Source organism: Panicum virgatum, chromosome 5K, assembly GCF_016808335.1.
Source record: "Panicum virgatum strain AP13 chromosome 5K, P.virgatum_v5, whole genome shotgun sequence".
Classification (NCBI taxonomy): domain Eukaryota; kingdom Viridiplantae; phylum Streptophyta; class Magnoliopsida; order Poales; family Poaceae; genus Panicum; species Panicum virgatum.
Window position 1 is genome coordinate 58,959,637 of NC_053140.1, and position 12,406 is coordinate 58,972,042.

At 46.3% G+C, this 12,406-nt stretch overlaps 3 protein-coding genes across 3 annotated transcripts; all 3 read left to right on the top strand.

Moving 5' to 3' along the window:
• The first annotated feature begins 239 nt into the window (after positions 1–239).
• On the top strand, positions 240–4,690 carry LOC120709049 (pre-rRNA-processing protein TSR2-like). Its single transcript, XM_039994561.1, has 4 exons — positions 240–559; positions 1,875–1,966; positions 2,668–2,781; positions 4,298–4,690. Exons 1-4 carry the CDS (start codon positions 358–360, stop codon positions 4,481–4,483), a joined length of 594 nt encoding a protein of 197 aa, XP_039850495.1. The 5' UTR covers positions 240–357; the 3' UTR covers positions 4,484–4,690.
• A 1,111-nt stretch (positions 4,691–5,801) lies between these two features.
• On the top strand, positions 5,802–7,818 carry LOC120709050 (glycine-rich RNA-binding protein 2, mitochondrial-like). Its single transcript, XM_039994562.1, has 5 exons — positions 5,802–5,974; positions 6,652–6,790; positions 6,881–6,949; positions 7,068–7,174; positions 7,350–7,818. Exons 2-5 carry the CDS (start codon positions 6,664–6,666, stop codon positions 7,521–7,523), a joined length of 477 nt encoding a protein of 158 aa, XP_039850496.1. The 5' UTR covers positions 5,802–5,974; positions 6,652–6,663; the 3' UTR covers positions 7,524–7,818.
• A 3,116-nt stretch (positions 7,819–10,934) lies between these two features.
• Positions 10,935–11,866, top strand: LOC120709052 (uncharacterized histidine-rich protein DDB_G0274557-like). Its single transcript, XM_039994566.1, has 2 exons — positions 10,935–11,467; positions 11,616–11,866. Exons 1-2 carry the CDS (start codon positions 11,080–11,082, stop codon positions 11,648–11,650), a joined length of 423 nt encoding a protein of 140 aa, XP_039850500.1. The 5' UTR covers positions 10,935–11,079; the 3' UTR covers positions 11,651–11,866.
• Positions 11,867–12,406: the final 540 nt, after the last annotated feature.

Consider the following 12,406-nt stretch of genomic DNA (forward strand, 5'->3'; position numbering starts at 1 on the left):
GGTGGTGGGGAAACTGGATTTTTATAGCAGAGGCGAACGGGTCGGACGCGGTTTCATCGTTTCCGTGGCCTCGAAGGTTCCTGTGTTACCGACCTTTCACCCGACGGTCCATCTTGGGCCAGGCCTCTAAAATCTGGACCTGAAAGATAATCAGGCCTAAAGCCCAAAACGGATACGCACCCACGAAGCCTAAAACCTGGCCCTATAACATGAGCCTTTTCCTCCACTGTATTTTCCTCGAGAAGAAAAAAAAATCAGTCGGCAATTGGAGCCTGGAAGCGCTGGTTCTCTCCACGCATCCACGCAACTGAGGAGCAAAAACCCTAGCCGTCTTCCTCTCCCAACCACAGCGACACCATGGCCGCATCCAACGGCGGCGGCGGCGGCGGTCCGATCTCCGCCGAGGCGGCGGCGGCGCTTGGCGAGGGCATCAGGTTGGTGTTCGGGCGCTGGACGGCGCTGCAGATGGCGGTGGAGAACCAGTGGGGCGGCCGCGACTCCCGCGCCAAGGCCGACCAGTTCGGCGAGTCCATCCACTCCTGGTTCTGTCGCTCCAGGGGTACGTCCAGCTCCTTCAGCATCCTCGGAAAATTTACTACTCGTGGCGGGTTCCGGTAGTGAAGTTGGTAGGGTTTAGTTTACGCGCTGAATTCTCAAATCTCAGTCGCTGAATTCTCAAATCTCACTCGCTGAAATTCTCAAATCTCACTCGCTGAAATTCTCATATCTCGGTCTGAGGATTTGGAATTGGGCTCGGCTGTAGGAAGTTGCTATGTTACATGTAGCTGTAGCTGTGGCTTAACTACCGAGGATTTAGGTTTCTGGTTGTGTGCTAAAGTTTCATTTGCTACGGGTAATGGCGTTGTGCTTTGTATGAATTGATCATTATAATTGGATGTTGTGGCTATTGATCATTACATGTTTGGATGGTCGATGCCTTCTGTAGTCAGCAAGGAAATGCCTAGGTGCACCATGTCACCATTCATTTTGGTGGTGGAAACCTATGAGCCACATGTGAGAGATTTATGAGACACTTGGGATCGATTTAGAAGAACTTGTGACTTGAAGAGATTTATTAGAAACTTCATAGATTCAGCATTGTAGCCTGTAGGAGTCAAGGCGCAACCATCACAGCCATGACTAAGTACTACATAGCCTATTGGATCATCCCGTCTATACTTTTCTCATAAATATGCCACTGGTGCCCATATTACCAGATATCTCAGTGACTTAATGCATCCTAGATCTTATCCAGAAACATTCCAACTAATGTCCTTGCAAAATGAATCCCATGATGAAGAATGCTACTTCTCTGCAAGCTTCTTATTCTTTTTATCTCCTTATGGCACACTTGGAGCAGATTTACACTTTTGAAAAGTAAAAAAAAGAGTTTGGTGAAATTTGTCCATTCTTCGAATCAATACAGATAGGTCAGGTTGTAAAAAAGTGTGCAGGTCCTCGGGATCGGGGGCTCCAGCCAGTTGCTGTTGGTATAAACCATCAGATGAGTGTCTTAATATCTATTGGCTTATATGTATGATTTGAGAAGATTGACACGGATTAGCCTGTTTGGCCAGCAGGGAAAAATGTCTATTCTGGAGCATTGTGTAATGCTTACATTTCTGCTTTCAGCTCCGAGCCATCTTTGCACTATTCTTCTTTTACTTTGGCGATTTTAAATTTAAGTGCACAAGTGCATACCTTTACGCAGGATTTTTTTAGTCAGGAAATAATGGTTTCACTCCATTGTTTTACAGCTTCAGTTTTTTTGGAAATCAAGGGACTTTTTTTCATCTATTCAGTTGGTTGTGGACTCGATTTCATCTGCTTAGAACTTTTGGGGTCCATTTGTATTGATAAGATTTCTAATTCAGGTCCGCACTATTTCGAAGACTTGGTGGATATGATGTACGACACAATATCTGATTCTTTCAATGCTGACTTTGAGGATAATAGTGTTGAGGAGGTAATTTATTTCCCATGTTTACTCATTTCCAGTTAAAACTCTATCGGCACACAGTATGACTGTTTTGTAGTGTGGTACGTTCCTTGCAAAAAGAATTGTTCAATTTTTCATTAGTGGAATATTTAAATTAATTTGGGTTACCTGGATGTCATTTAATGTTTTTAATTAGTACATTGAGATTTGTTGTACCTGGCCTTTTTTACACGTTGAACGATCTTATTCAATACCAGTTCAGCATCACAGGACCTTAAGATGTGTGTGAGCAAATCTAATACTCTTACCGTATAGTTGTAAACAATTGTGCTCAAGACATGATTAACCTTATTGGATCTTGATGCTTGCCTTTGGACCAATCCTTTTTTTGTGCCAGACAGGTAGCCTAAGTAAAGTTTGATAAGTACATGGATAGAAATTTGGATATGGAATTTTACGCAATGAGTGTTTGGATTGGTTAGATCTTATGCTGTTTATGACATCACTCAGCAGCAGATAATATTTCTTCAGAAGAACTAGGCCTTGTTTTATATTACACATTACTTCATCAGTTCTGTCTTTAAGGGACAGTTCTGTAGCATATATCACACAAATAGAAAAAAAAACTTTTTTACAATAAGCAATGTAGTGTTTCTGTTGGTGTCAAGTGTTTTTCATTTTAGTCGTACAAAACATTGTATATATGTTTCAATAACTTTTGTAAACAGGTCGCTGAACAATTATTGATAATACATGAAGAGTGCCTGCAAAGCAACTATTCATCAGTAGAGAAGTTAAGGAATTTGCATGTTCAGGGGAATGCTGTTTCTCAAAGTAGACAGGTATGTGCTGTTTTTGCACTTCAATGAATCATATGTTTCCCAGGGTGCACATGTACCTACTGTCATTGCAATTCTCTCCCATTGCCTGCTCTGTAATTTAGTGTTGCATCTGTTACACTTAACTAACTTTTTCTGCAATTTTGTATCAAAGTATTACCAGTGTGCCTACGGGCCTGGAGAACCTGGTCGCTGGTGATTGTACCGAGCCCTTGGTTTAATGGAATACTATTCCGAGTAAAAAAAAGCATCATTGATCCACCTTGATACATAGTTCATCTCAGCAGAGTTTAAAACATTTTTTTTGCTATTGTAATATTGGTTTCATTCCTGATATTTTCTTCTCGTGGCAAATTGAGTACATATACTAAAGCTCCAAGATTTGGAGCGCTGCCGTGAGTCGCGGCCCACGTGGGCCGGGCGGCACTGTTCATGCGGGCCGGGGGGGTACTGTTCATGTGGGCCCGGGGGCACTGTTCATGCTAAATAATAATATTGAAGTACTGTTCATGTGGGCCCGGGCACTGTTCATAATAAAAAATAATAAAAATATGATTCATAATAAAAAATAATAAAATTGTAAAAAAAATAAAAACATGTGGGCCCCACGTGTTTAAATGTTTAGTTATTCTTTATACACAAAAATAAAAAAATTGTATACTACATTCACCTCTATTACTTATTGGATTTTGTTTTCACTTTGTGAACTCTCAAAATATAATTGAATCATTCATTCATTTCTAATCTTATGATTTTTTCTACCAAAACATTCACATCTATTACTTATTGGATTTTATTTTCACTTTGTGAACTCACAAAATATAATTGAATCATCCATTCATTCCTAATCTTATGATTTTTTCTACCAAAATTAATAATTAGTGCAAGCTAATCCATCAACTATATCTGTTAACATACAAAAAAAGAATTCCTACATGTACTATTTATACAGAACCAACGTGGGTCCTGTGTGGTATTCAGGTGGTACCCACATAATATTCAATTGGAATTCATTCATAAAATATATTTAATTATTTATTTACACGAACATAATAAACATCAATTACATCTACATGTGCTAGCCCCTACTACTTAATGGATTTTAATTCGCAAAATATAATTGTATGACAATTCATGAACTATACCTGCTACAAATTACTAAATTTTTCTTTTACCCTACCAAAATCAATAATAAATATAAATCAATTCACCTAACGTACCTACTAACATAAAACAAAAAAATCTAAAAATATATATATCTATACATTTAGCGTGCTCTCAGACTTTAAACTACTATACCTATGTACTTTAACTTTCAGACTTCATTCAATACATCAACATATTGTTAAAATACATCAACACGATATTGCTTTAACTATAGCACATAATAATATATTTTTATTATAATTTTAGATCAAACCTTTTGCTACAGGCGCGCATAGCGCGCCAACCTATCTAGTTGTTATTATACCAGGAGCAATTCTTGGCACACTGTAATTGGTTTTGTTCTCATGAGCAGTTAGCAGCAGATGACGCCGACAGTGATAGCTCAGATGATGATGACGATATGATGGAAGATGAAGCGGCTGTTGCGCCAGTGGAGATGGTGGTGGACAGACCAAGACCCTCGTGGCCTGCACCTGACGCCGATGGGTGGACTGTTGTGCCTCCTAGGCATGGCGGTCGCTCTCGTGGCAGGAATTAGGCAGAGGGCTGGAAACCTTGCTGCATAGTACTTGCATCTTGCTAAGCTGCCGATTTTGTTACTGAATGTTGAGTGTTGCAGGTTGATAGTTACATGTATTGCTCGGGATTTTATCAGGGATGTCGAGTGTTTTGCTTGCCACCAGATTTGTATTTGACATGGTAATTATAGATAACATGTGATCAAGTCTTGATGATTCCGTGCTTAGTTAATCGTAGTCACGCTCGGATATATGTGCCATCTGTGAATTAGAGTGAGACACGGTTTTGACGAGTATTCGCACTAGAGAGCGTCCTATTTTGTCACTGCCAGTGTTTGCATACCCATATTGAACTGTAGTTGTATTCCCCGATGCTCACCCTAGCACGGAATTCTCGCACCAAAACACAAGTTGCATCTACAACCACCGTAAGACATGGTCTAACATGTCCCTCTTGCGACCGGTACTTCTGCAGAAAATCTTACGATCAGAGGCTCAGAGCGTAATTGCTCGTCGTGCTCCTGCTCGGTCAGTAGCTTCGTCCTGCGTGCCGTCGGAGCGAGCACGGCCATGACTGCCACGGCCGCTCGCGCCGAACCCTGGTAATGGCGGCGAACGGCACGGCGAGCGTGTTAAAGACGGTCGAGTGAGCACGACGAGGACTTGGCACAGATGCTGTCAGATACGTCAGTGTCGTCAAGGCTCAAAGGGTAGACAGACTCGTAGGATTATGATACTACTGCTGAATGTTATGGACCTGCCATTCGCGCTGCGGGTTTTGGTGCTTGCCTTGCCAATAGCGTGGGCCGCAGGGCTGGTGGACCGGGCTGAAATGGCAAGATCGAGGAGCCCACTTCAAAAGGCCTAGACTCAGTCTTCTTGGGCCGAGGACTTATCACCACGTCCACGAGAGAGAGAATACGAGAATACGAGATGATGACGCTAGTTGTTCTCCTTGTTTTTTTTAGTCTTCCCCAGAAAGCTCCGTGGGTCCCGCGGTTGCTCCTGGACCCGCCACAAAAGTTAAATGCTACGTGAACACTAGTTATAGCGACCATAAAATGTGTTCTTAGCCCGTTAATATCTCGAGGAAAAAACAATAGGACAGTTTTCATTCTTTTTTTGGACAGATAATAGGAACTTATAATTTACAAAAAAGTTTGCCTGGTTTATGTTCTAAACTACTATTCTACATTCACAATAAGTTTGGAAAAAAAGAATCTGAGTGAGCTAGTACTTTTCTGGTACGAGCCTGGTGCGCGTTGGAATTTCAGTTACTTTATGTGTATCCAGGCAGGAGGCATCGGATATTTTCGTGGCGCCGCCAACGGGCTAGATATTTTGCGCCGAGCTGGAGCTTGGCAAAATCCTCGAGAGGCAACGCCCAACAAAACCCTAGCCGCCTCCCTCCCCCTCGTTTCTTAAACCCCAAGCCGCGCCTCCACCGCTCACTCTTCCCCTATTCCACCACCTCTCCTGGTCTGGTCGCCTCGACCCATCCCAATCTTGAGGTACGTCTCCATCCGCCGCCTTGTTCCGCTTGATCTGATGGTGAGATATGCGTTCGTGAGATCGATTCAGTCGGGGGGCAGAGCGGAAATGTTTGGATCCTTGGGTGGAGAAGAGGGGATTTCGGATGCTCGCTGTTTGTATGTGGACCTCGCCCCCCGCCGGTAGGGTAGAGGGAATTTCTTTGCACGCGTCCTGTTTGGTAGTGCATCTTCGTTGGGGAAATGTTTTGGATGTGGGGAATTTTAGGCTTACAACTGGAGTTCTGTAGCTTTTACATGTCACCTCGCCTATACCCTCTCCCGGGAATCAGATCCTCTTAATTGTTTTGATATATGAGTTCTGTAGTTTTGTTGGTGAAATGTATTTGGCTGATGCGAATTTTAGGCTTCGATTGGAGTTCTGTAGTTTTCATATGTAACCTCGGCTGGAAGAAATCAGATACTGTAAATTGCTTTTATATGTGATTTCTATCTAGTCCCAGTTGGTTTAGGCTTTATCTGTCTCCTGTGTTAAATGCCTAGTATGCTGTGTAGATGCTCTTAGATATGTTGCCGTCCATTTTGTTTTGCTGTAGCTTTATGCATTGCTTTGTTCCAGTGTGTTGTATAAGGGTTCCTATCAAACTGATGTTTAAGTGTTAGTCTGTGTCTGTCTCACTTATCTGTTCAATGGCCAGGTTTAGTGTTCAATGGCAGCCTTCAACAAGCTTGGCAGCCTTCTAAGGCACAGTGCTATGACAAGCGGTGCCCCTGCCAGCTCGTCTCCTGCTTTGTTCAATGTTGCTCGGCTAATGTCCACCAAGCTTTTCGTTGGTGGTGAGTTTTTGTTGTTTGGTTTTCTTTGATGTATGCTCAGAAGCCAATCCATCACTTTTGCTTTATGTTTATTCGGTATCATTTGGTTAGGTCTTTCCTGGGGTACTGATGAGCAGACTTTGAGACAAGCATTTAGCAGCTTCGGAGAGGTTACCGAAGGTTAGTATACATTTAAATGTTGAGTTGGCAGTTAATCGAGTAATTCTTATTTGTTTTGCTCACCTGTTGTTTCATGGTCTGTTTTCTGTTTTAAAATGTTAATACTTTCATGTTGCAGCAAGGATCATCACAGACAGGGATACTGGAAAGTCAAGAGGCTTTGGCTTTGTGAATTTCAGCAACAGTGATGATGCCAAGGAGGCTATGAGCCAAATGGATGGTCAGGTGAGCCAGACCTCTGGTCCTATGTTTGAAGTATGGTTACTAGTGTGTCGTAGTTGTTTAAATGGAGACCTGAAACAAATGCTTGTTAAGGTTGCACGCCTCTGCTCCTGTGTTTCTAGTACGGTTATTAGCTTGTAGCAGTATTTGTCTAAATGGAGACCTGAAACAATTGCAGGAACTTGAAGGGCGGAGTGTCCGTGTGAACTTCGCTAATGACAGGCCTGCAGGGAACCGTGGTGGTGGTGGCGGCTTTGGTGGAGGTGGCTATGGTAGCGGCGGCTATGGTGGCGGCGGCTTTGGTGGAGGCAACCAAAGCTATGGTTCTGGAGGGGGCCCGGATGGCTTTTAAAAGTTCGTTAACTATAAGAAGTATTTGAAATAATGGACTTAAGTACCTGATGAACAGCTTATGTGAGGCTGTAATCATGTTTTACTATTTTGTGTTCTGAAGTTGAGTAGTTGAACTAGTGCAATTCAGGAGCCACAGAATTTTGCTGGCGGGTGGTTTGAAGAGTGCATGATCTCATGTATCTCTCGAGACGAACATGGCAAATTTAGAGCACATTACTTTAGATCCCTATCTATTGCAATGTGTATAGAAATATCACTTGATTATCAAAAAATTGGTTGCCAAAATTCACCGAGTGGTTTGTGTTAGGCCATCAATCCAATTGCTCCAAATTTGCTTTCATGTTGAAAGACGGGTTCCTAGCTAAGGCCCTGTTTAGTTCCGTTTTCCAAAAATTTTGGAAACAGAATCTTGGCATTTAGAAGTACTAGATGAAATTTATAAATTTTTTTACACGGATGGGTTCTAAATCGCGAGATGAATCTAACAAGTCTAATTAATCCATCATTAGGTATTATTTACTGTAGCACGACGTTGTTCAATCATGATTTAATTAGGCTTAAATGATTCGTCTCGAAATTACACCTGGGGGTTATGGATTGGGTTTTGTCAGGGAAATTTTTTGGAACTAGAGTAACTAAACACGGCCTAAAGATTGCACTGCTGTTTACTCCGGATGTCCGTACTAGCATCTGGAATCTTTTATACTAGCTGTTCTTGTTCCATGTGGAAATTGTGCGATTGACATGGTTTGAAGCTCAGTTGGGTCCTCATCGCCTTTCATACTGGTTAAGATTTATTGCAAATTCTTGCAAAATCACGAGAAGTCGTTAAACCAAATAACTCCATCTAGTTGTATGCTGAGTAAAAAAAAACTATTTCTGCTGTGAATAATAGAAGTTTGCATTAACAAATAATAACACCTTTGGCATAGAGTACTCCTTATGAAATATTTTTATATTATTTAACTCCACTGAAATAAAATAATATATTTTTTGGTACGTTAAGTAATATAAGTCGTAATTCTAATTGCCTTATATTTCTCAATAAGCATCTTCAAGAGACTAACAATAAGCCAATAATCCTAACTAAAAAGGCTTCCTAAACTGAGGGTAAACTAACAACTCTCTAAAACTAGACTCTCTGCATATTATAGTGCCAATGGACCTCATGTGTCATACTCCTTTCTTTATCTTCCTCCTTTTCCCACCTCCTCTCGCTCATGCCCAACATTCCATCCATCTTCGATAGGCAAGCTGCCGCGTTCCATCCATCCCCGATGGGCAAGATAGGCAAGCTGCCGCATTCCATCCATCCCCGATCGGCAAGCCGCCGTGTCGCCGCCTCCTGCTACCCCTCGCTCTTCTCCTCGCTTGCGCTCTCGTCGACCAAGGGCGACATGTTGCGCTCCATCGTGGGGCCCTTGATCTCCTGGTGCCGCATGTCATCGGGCGACACGGGCGCGAATAGGGCGCTCGGGTTGGGCTCTCACGACATGGAGTCGGGGCTGGGGCTGGCAGATGCAAACGCGGACATGGATAAGAAGCGGCGGCCGGGGTGGAGGAGGACGAAGCGATCACGCCCATAGGGAATGCCTTCAGGAGGTGCGCCGCGGCAGGCAGCGGTGACTGTCGGGATCAAGAAGCGGTGGAAGGCTCTGGAGCTCCACTCCGCCGTGCCGGCGACCCTCGCTCTCATCTCCGCGAGCTTCGGCGACACTCCTTCCCGTCTTCGGCGTGAGCGAAACCTCCGGCGCTAGGGTGGTCGTCGCCGACACGAGAGGGTGGGAGGTCGGGAGCAGCGCGGACCGCGGGAGGTGGATGGGGGAGCCGCGCCGCTCGGCAAAGAAAGCTGGCAGAGAGGGTTGGAATTGGATAGCGAGGAGAGGATTTGGAGAGGTTGTGGGATCCTATTTTTACCACACTTTTACTACTTGCCAACTTATTTTACGGGGTTTTTACATTTTTACCATTATAACGAATTGCACTCATCAGATTGTCATCTTTAGAATGCCACCTACATCTATAGCAGCAGTGAGAAATTTAACTTACATATTTGCCACTTTTGCGCATGTGGCAGCCACGGTGGCATGCCACACGAGCGCCGAGTCAGCAGGACCCCTACGCCGTGCTCCCGCCGTTACTGCGCGCTGGGCCCAACTTGCTCATGCCCGGCGACGCCATCGCATCGAGTCACTTGCTCCCCAGCTCCCCCAATCTGGCGACGCCATGGCCGGCACGTGCGCCCACGTCGAGTTCCTCTGCGCGCAGCCCGCCTCGGCGCTGGCGCTGGCCGTCGTGGGCCTACTCATGGCCGTCCGCGCCGCCATCCGCCTCGCGCTCTGGGTCTACGCCCGGCAAGCCCCTCCGCGCGCTGCTACGGCGCCTGGGCCGTCGTCACCGGCGCCACTGATGGCATCGGCTGCGGCCGCGCGCGACCTCCTCCCTCGTGCTTCCTCTCCCCACGCCAGCTCCCTTCTCCCTCCCTCCATGGCCGGGGCCGGTGGGGCACGCGCGCGCGACGCGGCCTTGTTCGCCGCCGGCGTGGCTGCGGCCGCGACCATGCTCGCGCTCTGGAGCTCGGCGTCCACTCTCGAGTGCGGCGGGCGAGCGCGAGCATGGGAGGCGGGCAGGGATGACCGGAGCGAAGGCCCGCGCGATGGAGGTTCGGCTCCGGCTCCAGGCGGCGAAGCTCCCGGCGGCGGCCGGACCCGAGGGCGAGGGCGGCGAGCGAGCAGAGCATAGCGGGCGTCGCTGCGGGTGTGGAAACCCGGAGAAGCTGGCCGCCGTGGCCGCCGAGATCAAGGCCAAGCACCCCAAGGTCCCCGAGGTGCGCACCTTCGTGCTCGACATCGGCTCCGGCTCCGCCTCCGTCATACCCTCTGATCCGATGTACACCATCTACGCCGCCACCAAAGCGTGAGTTCTTGCTCACGGATTACTGCTTTGCTTCGTTTCCATTGTTGATTACTGTCGCAGTTGTACATATTATAGCTTGAATTGGCTCGATTTTAGGATAGATGCCGTTAGTGGAAGTAAAATTGACTGACTGAGAACAAAGAATCACGCCTTTGTTACCCACGGTGCAGGGACGGGGGGTGGGCATCTGGAGGTGGCGGTGGCTCGGGTCGGTTGGGGAAGAAGAAGAACGCGACAGAGGGGAGGGGGGCCAAACGACATAGGGTTAGCGGCGGCAGGTTGGGCCCAGCGCCCAGTAACGTCGGGAACACGGCGTAGGGGCCCTGCTAACTTGGCGCTCGCGTGGCATGCCACCGTGGCTGCCACATGCGCAAAAGTGGTAAAATTGTAAGTTAAACTTCTCTCTGCTGGTATAGTTGTAGGTGCCAATCTAAAGATGATAATCTGATGAGTGCCATTCGTTATAATGGTAAAAATGTAAAACCCCCTTATTTTACGGTGACACATTCAGATTTTGCAAATTTACATTAAAACCAAACGCCCCTTTTGCCCACGCAAAAGCTGGGTTTCCTCTTGAAACCTTCCGTTTCGCCGTCGACTCGCCGACCATCCCTACCTCCGCCGAGAAAACAGGCACCATGAATCCACCGCACCCGGGGCCCGGCCTTCCGTGCCGCCACCACCACCTGCTCCACCTACACCTTGACCCCCGCCATCACCACCATGTCCACATCCATCTCTGCCATCACCACCACCACGGCGCCCACTTGCTCGCTCCCGCGCCGCCAGCCCACCTCCATCACCAGCACCAGGTACCGGCTCCCGTGTTCTTCCCCAACGCCAACGGGAACGCGGCGCCCTGGCAGCCGGAGCCGCCCCCCGCCGCCGTAGGAGAGGACGTCGGGGAGTTGGATCCCGAGCCGGGGCTGCTGCACGCGGAGGGAGCAGAGGACGAGGAGCCGGTGTTCGTGCTCACGGACGAGTGGGCGGAATTCTTCGCCAAATCCGATGCCAAGAGGAGACTGGGTAATTCATCGTCACATCACCGTCGTCTCTGTCGTTCGTTCCGCCTGATTTTTCTTTGCAACTCCCGATGGAAGCGATTAATTTCTTGATTTCTTGGTGCTTTACTTAACCTGCAGTGATCAATTTCTTATTTCTTGGCGATCAACAGCTAAACAGCAGAAGAAGAACAAGGGCAGGAAGTGAATGGCTGCGACGCCGAAGAGAAGGCGCAGGAAGAGAACTCAGCACCACGACGAAATGACGAATCAGTGGCCAACTGCCATCAACACATCCATTGCTTCGCGTCATGAATTCTTTATACCATTGGATTTACATGGTTTCAATTCTGTGCTGAATTTGTGGGAACTTTGGAAAAATAAAAATGCTACTTGATTTCGGTCATGCAAGATTTTCCTAGCACGCCACGTCTAGCATTTTGTGCCCTGTGTTCAAACTTCAAACTTGAAAGTACGGAGGACACCCTGGCAATTCGACTGAGCTATCATCATTGCGACGAATCACCGTCTCTGAACAATTTCTAGGCCAGTCTTAGTGTATGGTTGCATTGCATCGTTAAGAAGAATGCGAACTAACCGAGCTGAATAAGTATCATGGGATGAAACTCTATCTTATCAATAAATTTGCTGATGTAGCACACATTTAATACCATAAAACATCTTATAAAACTCCCACTAAGATCGGTCCAGTTGTTTTTCAAGCATCTCCATATGCTTAAGGTGTAAGATTGTTGATGATGTACGGAGTAGAAATATGAAAATGTATCTGGCCCGTAACAACCCAATTACAAGCTAGGCCAGGTAAAAAAAAAAATAAGAAACTGATTCGGCAACGATTACCGGTTTCCAACGCTAGAGAACCAGCACCCAGGTTACCATCGACCGGTAATGGCTAATCAGGAACAGGAATCTTCTCCGATTCCTACATAAATCCCACTGTTTC